Source organism: Manacus candei, unplaced genomic scaffold (genome assembly GCF_025592945.1).
Source record: "Manacus candei isolate 608988 ecotype Guabito, Panama unplaced genomic scaffold, ASM2559294v1 h1tg000119l, whole genome shotgun sequence".
In the NCBI taxonomy this organism is placed as follows: domain Eukaryota; kingdom Metazoa; phylum Chordata; class Aves; order Passeriformes; family Pipridae; genus Manacus; species Manacus candei.
In genome coordinates, this window is record NW_026138167.1 from 4682418 (window position 1) to 4691740 (window position 9323).

A 9323-nucleotide genomic window follows, 5' to 3' on the forward strand; every position below is an offset into this window, starting at 1 on the left:
TACCATAAAAGTAATTGACCATGGAGTGATCAAAGCTCCCCTGGCTTATCACTGCCCCCAATTCCAGTAAAGGAATTGTGGCACTTGCAGGCTGCCCAGGGAGTAATTGGAGGGCTTAATTGAGGAAGGTTGTTAGGGGCAAGCAAAGATAGGGGAGATGGAGTCCCTTACTTACTATGAGCAACTGAGGCTTTCATGGCAGTGATGATGAATAGGGGAGGTTTAGGTTGGATGTTAGGAAAAGTTTCTTCCCCCAGAGGGTAGTCAGGCACTGGAACAGGCTCCCCAGGGCAGTGGTCATGGCCCCAAGCCTGCCAGAGCTCAAGGATCCTTTGGACAATGCTCTCAGGCATATGATGGGATTCTTGGGGTTGTCTTCTGCAGGGCCAGAAGTCGGACTCAATGATCCTTGTGGGTCCCTCCCAACTCAGGAGATTCTATTCTATTATATTATGAATGCCAGCAGGAAAACTGGGACACCACCTGGAGTCACTGGGCTGTTGGATGAGATGTCCAAGAGATATCAGACCAAGGTCCCAGGGGTTCCTCCTGCCTGTGCAAGGTGCTTGGAGAGGTCTTCCACAGCAACATGGGATGTCTCCATTGACATAAAGAGAGGGAGAGGTGCTAAATATGGATGGGGTGTTATAAAGTGGGTTCTTTCAGCTCCGACACCGTGAAGAGAAAGGGTTGTGTGGGGAAGGATAATTGCCTGCCCATTTCTCTCCCCTCGGGCCTCTTCCCTTCCCCTTCCCCCATCCTGATGCAGGAGTGACTTAATCAACCCTTGATAAATGTATCTTGGGGAGACCTTCTACCAGCAAGAGGCTGTTCCACCCCACTAATGTTAATATTAAGCTGCTTATCTGCCCCAGGGCTATAAAACCCTCATCTCCAAAGGGGGAAAAAATTTCTCACTGTTATTTATATATGCTTTTGCTTATTGCAGCCTTATCAGCAAACCCAGCCAGCCTTCAGGGCAAGAGAGTCACGCAATGGCTCCAGCAAACGAGGCCTGTGGTCCCACACCAGGACCAGCATTGCATGTTCCCACTGCAGTGGAGTCACTGGGCCAAGTCCCTGAGAGCCTCTCCACCTCACAGGGATGGCATGGCACACTGCTGATGAGTCCCTGGCAGTCCTCCTGCTCTTCTGAGTCCCCAGATTAGGCACTGAGATTCACCTCCAGGATGGTCCCACCTTCTGCTGCAGTAGGTGAATGCTGGCTTTGGGATGTCCCTTGTGGAAAGTGGGTTTGTGACTCCATTGCCTTGACCTGCTGCCCTTGTCATAGGTAGTGGAGATGTCATTTGGCTGGTGGGCCTCCAGCATCCTTCTACTTTTCTTCTGATAGCCTGCAGCACAAACTGTGCTTTGGACCTCCCTGTCCTCACCCTTGCTTCTCCTACAGTATTGGCATTATGACTTTAAGTGGTGAAGACAAAGCTGGTGTGACACAGAGTGAAGCTGCTTGTGCTGGTTCAATGAATTCACGGGGCTCTGTGGCTGCCTCACATCAGTGTTTCACCACAAACTGGTGACCAAGCAGGACCCAGACACGCAGAGTTACTCCTTTTCACTCAGGCTTGCTTAGCGGGTCTGAACAAGCTGAAGTCTTGGGCAACTGGCTTCTCTGTTTTCTTCCCCAACATGCTTTCATTTCTGCCTCTTCTTGGAAGTTTTTGTGCAATATGTGGTGAGTGATCAGTATTTGGACATCAAAGGAGCTCTCACTGGTCAGGGTCTGGGGCTCTGAACGCAAATGCCTCCCACAGAAATGAGTTTAAGAGCAGAGTGTGTTGCACTGGATGGTTGTACTTGTTCCCATATTGTTGCTTGCCAGGTAGTGGGTTGGCTAAGATGGCTTTGCGTGCAAGTTGGAGAAATGGAGGCACCTGGCTCTGCTGGCATGGATTGACTCGCAGCCAATGTAAACTTTTGGGTTTGAGTTGGAGGAATTCCTGTTCTCATTCTCTTCCTGCTGTGAAAACACCCTTACTCCAGTCTAGAACACCAGCAGCTTCTTTTTTAGCAAGGGGTGAAGGTGTCCTTCCTTGTGTCCTTCAGGGCCAGCAGTGACCATGGCAAAGGAGGTGGCTAAAGCCTCAAGTTGCACCATGGGAGATTTGGACTGGATGTTGAAAAAAATTTCTTCACCAAAAAGGTGGTCAAACCCTGGCACAGACTGCCCAGGGCACTGGTGGAGTCACCATCCCTGGAGGGATTCCAAAGACATGTGGATGTGGTACTTGGGGACATGGGTTAGTGGTGGCCTTGGCAGTGCTGGGTTAATGGTTGGACTTGATGATATTAAAGTCTCTTCCAACCTAAACAATGCTATAATTCTATGCTTCTTAAACACTAAGAGGAGGCTGTGGAATTATGGCACGGGTTGGCCGTCCTTCAACTCTCAACAAGCAATTCTAAAAGGTTACAGTCCAAGATTAGATGTGATGGAATGAGCAACACTTAGTGGAATATGCAACACTAGAAACGCTGGAAGAAGAAAAAGGCGAGAAATGTTACAAAGTGAACCAGATAAAACAGGAGTTTCAATAGTTTCTGTTTATTACATCGTCCTGTACAGCTGTACCAGACCCAGCTCTGCCGCAAGGACACTCATGTCTTTGCCCCCTGGTGATGTCTGGTCCCACTGCTCAGTTTCTGCTCTTCATGGGGAAGCGCTGCTTGACCTGGAAGTGCTCACACCTTTTGTGCTTCAGGCTCAATCCAAAAATTGGAGTCATGTCCACCTTCTTGCCATCGCAGACACTGAACTCCAGCTGCTGGAGCAAGGTGGACAGGAACAGGAAGACCTCCCACCTGGCAATGGTTTCCCCAGGGCACTTCCTTTTCCCCAGGCCAAAAACCAGCACCTTCTCCCCCTCTTCTTTGTTCACTTTGGTTCCATCAGCACTGAGAAAACGCTCTGGGTTGAAGGTTTCTGGATCCTTCCAAAGTTTCCTGGAAGGGAAAACATCAGATGTTGAGATGGTTTCTCCTGGCCACAGGTGTAGGTGGGACACTGGAAGGTGGGAACTGCCAAGAAGAACATCCCTGAATTAAGTAGGTCCCTCACCAGCTCCCTTTTCTCTTTGAGAAGGTTGACCCCACTCCTGCCCAGGAAGAAAACTGTGCAGGAAGGGTCCTGTTTGTAAACTGAGGGGGATTTCTGCCTCACAGGGTACTTACTCGTCATGATTCACTTGCCACTGGTTGATAAACACGCAGCGGTCCTTTGGGATGTAGTAGCCATTCAACACTGTGTCCTTAGTCGTGCTGGGGAGAGAAAAGATGGAGTGTTTGGGAAGCCAAAAGATCCTTCTGCATCCTCAGGGGACTGTTAGTTTGCTCCTGATGGTGCTGAAGGAAGGATGTGTCCCAGAGGGATGGTTTTGTGAGGTGCAGTTGTGCTCCCATGAGGCATAACAAAATGCCTCAAGACCACCTCATCCCTAGGCCTCCTCTGCAAGCTCAGCCCCTACCTGTGTGGGATGGTGAAGGGCAGGAAGGAGGAGTGCCTGAACATCTCCAGGATAAAGGCTTCAGTGTAGGGCAGCATGCCCCGGTCCGACAGCCGCGGTCTCCTCTCCCGGCCGATGGTCTGGTCTGCAGGAGACAGAGCAGAGGGAGTGGGTTGGGGTCAGCCCAGTCCAGACAGGTTTTAGCCTTGGAGGATGAGCATTCATGGATTTACCCAGTTCTTTCTGGATCCTCTTCTGGATGTCAGGGTACGTCACAAGATACAAGAGGCTCCAGGATAAGGCAGTTGTCACGGTGTCGAAGCCTGGGCAAAGAGGAAAGCATGAGGGTGAGGTCTGCACAATACCTATCTCCACTTGCAGGCAAACCATCACACGGAGCAGTCTGGGATGGCTAAGAAGGCAGAGGATGTCCTGGACACACAGCAAGACTTGGGGTTTTATTCTATCACAGAAAACCTTGCTAAAATATCCTGCTCTCTCATCCTGTTTCGCTCCTGGGTTGTGTCAGGTTCGTACAACTTCTCTGGCATGAGGGGAGTTTCCACAGAGTAACTCAAAGGTGAATCAGTCCAGAGACATTTCTCTCAACCAGAAGAAGTCACCCTGGCTTGTGAACCTCAACTGAGCTATAAGCCATACCCTTTGCTTGTCCCTGAAGCCTTTTTCCAGGGCTAATTTCTCAAACTGGTCTCTAGAGGTATCCCTAGAAGGTCCAGGAAGACCAATGAGCAGGAGAGTAAGTGCTTAGACACAAACTGGGTGCCTGGTGCTGGACAAAGATAGATCAGACAGAGATAAAACAGGAAGGGTCTGAGGAGCTGAGGGGCTGGTGGGAGGAGGCACCTGCTCCAAAGATGTCATTCACAAGGTTGACGATCTTCTCCTTAGGGATCTGTGTGGCAGTGTTTGTTTCCACTTTTTTCTCCAGGCACTGCTCAATGAGGGAGTCGGTGATGTCTCGGATGTTGTTCTGTGAGGAAGAGGAGACAACCTCAATGCAGCAGAATTGGCAGAGGAATGGGTGTTCCTGAGCAACCCCACCTGATGCTGGGGAAGCCCAGGGTAATATGAGTGTGCTCCATTTCCCATGGCACCTATGAAAACAAAGAGATGGTTCTCCAGGGAACCTGAGGCACAGATCAAATGTTCAACCGACAGACTGGCCCTATCACACAGGGAATGGAGGAGAAGCTGGGAAGCTCATGAAGCTATGTCAAGGAAGGTTTAGATTGGATGTTAGGATAAGGTTCTTCGTCCAGAGGGTGGTCGGGCACCAGAACCGGCTCCCCAGGACAGTGGTCACTGCCCTAAGCCTGCCAGAGCTCAAGGAGCATTTGGACAATGCTCTCTGGCACATGGTGGGATTTCTGGGGGGTGTCCTGTCTCCACCTAAGAACTGGACTTGATGATCTTTGTGGGTCCCTTCCAACTTCAGGAGATTCCATGATTCTATGATATTCTATGATTCTATGAGAAGGAGGACTGGAGAGAGAGACAATACCCATTGCTTCTTGGCTGCAAGAAGAAAAGCTACTTGCTAGAGAGAGGAGGAGAGCAGGGACACACTGCTGGTGCAGAAAGTTCTGCGGGCTCTTACCTCGTCATAGGTCTCGTAATGTTCTTTGATTATCTTCTGGAGGAAGCTGAGGAAGGACTTGTTGAAATCTATAAATGCTTTCATGCTGCGGCTGGGAAGGTACTGGAGCAGGGGGATGAAGTCAGCAGGGTAGCCAGCACCAGCCACGTTATTAAACTGCTCAACTGAATTCACCAAGCTGAGCAGCTCCTGGTCACTGTGATCGTAGCGCTTGCCAAAGCACATGGCACAGATGACATTGGCCACCGAGACCACCAGGTACTGGTTAAGGTCAAAGCTCTTCTCCTCCTTCATCAGCTGCAGGAACTTGGTGACCAGGTACTCAGCCTCCTTGGAGACGTGCTCCTCCAGCAGGCAGGTGGAGGAGGACGTGAGGCTGGGGGCAATGGAGAAGGTCTTCAGGGCATTCTGGGCCAGCTTCCTGCGGGCTTTCCACACCTCCCCAGAGTCGGGGCTGAAAGCCAGGCTCTGCCCGTCTGCAACATAGCGGAAGCTGTGGAGGTCGGGGCGCCCCTTGAAGTCCTCTCCTTGCTTCACCAGGGCTTGCTTGATGGTCTCCAGCCCACTCAGCACCAGCACGGGCCGCATGCCAATCCTCACCTCCATCACGTCCCCATACTTCTGGTTCAGCTTGGTCAGGGCCAGGTGCGTGTCCTTCCGCAGCTCCAGCACATTCCCGAGGATGGGATAGCCCCTGGGTCCCGGTGGGCTCTTCAGCCCCTTGGGTATGTGCTGCTGGAGGGATTGCAGGAGCAGGAAGACCAGGCAGAAGACAGCAGCCACAAGGAGCACCTCGGTGGCTGAGATGGCACCTTGGCTCCCCACCGGCAGCATCGCAGCCTTCGTCATTGCTGCCAGCAGGTAGAAACCCTAAAGAAGTGAACCAGAGTGTGGGCAAGAGCTGGTATCAGCAAAGGGCTGAGTTCTGTGGATGTTCCTGATGTTGAGACAGGGCACTGAGAGCCCTGAAACAGCTCAGGGCGATGGACCTGCCCGTGCAGCACTGGGGGTTTTAAGGGGCAGAAGTTGGAGACCCGTAAAGACTCCAAAGTCAGTCACCCATCTCTAAAAGGGGGACCTCAGCCCCCCAGAGTGACACCCCTTCCCCTGCAGAAGACCTCAGCACTCACTGGCACAGCCATGGCTCCTGCCCAGGGGAGACTGTCTTTTAAGGAGGCACAGAAAACTGCAGCTCAACAAAGCATAGGGAAGCAGGAGGAGAAGAAGAGCAGTTCCTCAGTGAATATGGCCCCAGGACCACCAAATCCATGAGGAGTTATATCCAGCAGGCTGAATCTGCTGAGTGGCCACCAGCATGTGGGGTCACGGGGAGCGGAGATGCCACAGGGCTGCTCTGTGGGAACACACAGCTCACTGAGTGAGCAGGGACGGGAGGGGAGACCCAAATATGACCTTCCCAGTCCTATATCCACGTTCAAACCCATACGCACACGTTGTCTCCTACCTGCGGGTCCTTGGGCTTGTTCTACTGTGCAGGGCTCCCAGCAGAGATAGAAGAGGGTGTCCGGCAGCTGCCTGCCCTGGGGAGCAGTGGGGATCCTCCTCTGCCTCCTGAACCTTCTCCTCCTGCCACCTGGAAGACCACGACTTTTTAAGAGCTCCCCTCATTGCGCAACTGGGTGTGACCAGAGGAATATGACACAAAAGCCCTTGGAAATAGCTACCCATTAACAAAGGAGGCTGAACTCCGCTGGAGCCACCCCAAGAAGTCAGGGAAGAGCCTTCCTCCCCTCCAACAGGCTCTGGGGGGCATGAATGGTGACTTCTCCTCCTGCGCAGAGCATGTGCCTGCACCAGAGTCTGGGATGGGAAGGCAGAAGGGGGACTCTAGGACAGGGAATAAGAAGGGATCCCTAAGCCCTGCCCTGGGGAGGATGGAGGATGTGCTCTCAGCATCGCTTCCCTGCGGGGTGTGGGTTCCAGCATTTCCCCAGAAACCTTCTCTGGGCTGACCAGACTCTTCCCAGCCCCCAGAGAGGTTGTCACCTCTGCGGCCACTCTGGAGGTGCTGGGAGCTGCAGGCTGTGAGTGAGGGGATGCATTTGTGGCAAGGCATCTGCATCCACAGCCCTCTCCATCCCTGGGGAAACATCTGGTGGGCCTCCATGTCCTAGGACTGGTGGTGGCAGGATCATCTGGGCCAGCAGCAGAGCCAGGCCCAGGTTAACGATTGCCCAGGTTTGCGTGAGAAGGCAGCTGGCTCGCTTCCCCTGGCTCCTCCGGGGCAAACAGGCAGTGAGGAGGAGGAGTGGCAGGGCAGAGGGGAGGAGGTGAGCTGGAGAGATAGGAGAGGTGAAGAGGCAGCACAGGGCAAGGCCGAGGCAGTTCATCCCCCCCAAAACAGCGTGACACTCGCCAGGAAATGTTTGAGCCAGAAGGGCTGCTCCTCGAGCTGGGGCAAAATTCAGGGGAATTTGGGAGGTGCAACTGGGATGAGAAGGAATGAGGCAGAGCTTTGAGGTTTGGCCCGAAGTTTCATTCAATCTTCGAAAATTCCAGTGGGAATTTGGCCCAGGTAAAAGCTGAGCTAATATTTAATAAAGGCTTTCAACACCTGGTTTAATCGGACTCATTAATAGCAATGACGCTGTTCTTTAATGATTGGCAAGAACAGTTACAAAACCCTGGCTGCTAATATTCCTGTTGATAATTCCCAGGAATGTCGAAGCCCTTCCAGTCCCGGTTTCACTGGTGAGGAGGACCCTTGGGAATGCTTTTGGGGAGGCAGGCTGCAGCTTTGCAGGAGCAGTGATTGTCTGGCAGGCTGGATCCAGCCAGTGTCTCCCAACCCTGTGGATCTACCTGGATCCATTGCATGGGGTTGGGCAGGTAGAGGGCTGAGTGACCTCCCCCTCCCCTGGCAGCATTTCAGACCTTGGTGGCCTTGTGCTGATGGGGAACTCACCCCCGCCTCTCCTGATCCATCATATCCCAAACTTCTGGAGAAGCTGGGGAGGGCCCTGGGGCCAAACCAGGAATCCCCAAGGCATTCCCCAGGACCCACCTGCCCTCTTCCACTCCTTCCCAGCCCTCTCTGGCTCCTCTGTGCTGGTTGCCAAGCCCTGCAAGGGCAGGGGGCATTCTGTTGAGAACGGTGTTAAGAGCTGCTGCCTTGCATGCCAGGCAGCCTCACCCCCCAAAAACACATCCTCACCCCCAGCCACCACCCCTTGCTGAACCCTTGGATCCCTGGAACTGTCTGTGAAGCAGCTGGGGCAATGCTGCCAGCCCCCTGCCTTTGGTGGGTCTTGTACCACACTTCCCTCCGTGGGTCACCATCCCATGGGATTGGTCATGCCGGCGTGTGCGTGCGAGGACAAACGTGAGCAGGAGGATGATGGTGCCTGCAGGCATGTGCACACGTGGCAGGGCATGTGCATGCACGAGCACGTGCACATGCAGGAGGGTTATGGGTCTGTAAGGAGCATAAAGGGTGTTTGCATCCCTGAGTGTGTCTGCGCACACGGGTGCGCGCCGGCTCTGTGTGTGCAAGGTTTGTGTGAGGTCTGTCTGTGCAGAGACACACCTGCACGGGTGCACAGGTACATGGGGTGGACACTCACACATGCATGGGAGGGACGTGGGTACAGCTGGGAGCCATGGGTGAGGGTGCCCCCGCATGTTGGATGAGGCACCGCAGTGCTGGAGACGTCCCCACCTGGGGTTTAGGAGTGTCCCGAGCCATGGGAACAGTTGTGGTCATGCCCCACAGTGTGCTCCTGGGGGTCAGAGCATCGTTCAGTGTCCCCTGGACCCCAAAAGTGACATTTTAGTGGCACAACTAAAACCTCTCCTCTTTGCAGGGTGGGAAACCACTCTCTATCCCACTCCTTGTGGCTGTTTGAGAGGGACACAAGTGACAAGGGGGCTGCTGTCCCCTTGCAGGTGATGCAGCATCCTGTGGCAGAGGGGATGCACCCCTGCTGACCCCGATGATGTACCCAGTGCTGGGGACCCCCTAACCCCAACACCCAGACAGCCGGGGGGGGGGGGAGCTGATCCTGAGCTGATTCTGAACTCCTCTGGCGCCGCCCTGACCCCGGGCCAGGCTGCTGGACGTGGGGCCGCCGCCCTGGTCCTTTAAAAGCCATTTCCCCCCCACCCACCCGTAGCGTGACTGCGAGTGACCAGGGCAGCCTCCCGGGTCCGGCCAGAGCCCCTTCGCACGCGATGTCCCTAATGCCACCTCTGGGACCCCCCAGAGGGGTGGGACACCCCTT

At 53.9% G+C, this 9323-nt stretch overlaps 2 protein-coding genes across 2 annotated transcripts in view; one reads left to right on the forward strand and one right to left on the reverse strand.

Moving 5' to 3' along the window:
- The window catches only part of LOC127462086 (actin, cytoplasmic type 5), a 139231-nt gene that overhangs the window by 47134 nt on the left and 82774 nt on the right, over window positions 1-9323 (forward strand). The window lies entirely within an intron of this gene.
- On the reverse strand, window positions 2547-6714 carry LOC127462080 (cytochrome P450 1A5-like). Its single transcript, XM_051770402.1, has 7 exons — window positions 6548-6714; window positions 5083-5952; window positions 4329-4455; window positions 3698-3787; window positions 3486-3609; window positions 3193-3279; window positions 2547-2964 (listed from the first exon to the last, which is right to left on the reverse strand). Exons 2-7 carry the CDS (start codon window positions 5929-5931, stop codon window positions 2658-2660), a joined length of 1584 nt encoding a protein of 527 aa, XP_051626362.1. The 5' UTR covers window positions 5932-5952; window positions 6548-6714; the 3' UTR covers window positions 2547-2657.

Coding starts and splice junctions, on each gene's coding strand:
- LOC127462080 (XM_051770402.1), bottom strand. CDS start 5,931: ATGACGAAGGCTGCGATGCTGCCGGTGGGGAGCCAAGGTGCCATCTCA. Junction 3,788..4,328: donor GAATGACATCTTTGGAGCAG/GTGCCTCCTCCC, acceptor CTCTTTGCCCAG/GCTTCGACACCGTGACAACT. Junction 3,610..3,697: donor GAGGATCCAGAAAGAACTGG/GTAAATCCATGA, acceptor TGTCTCCTGCAG/ACCAGACCATCGGCCGGGAG.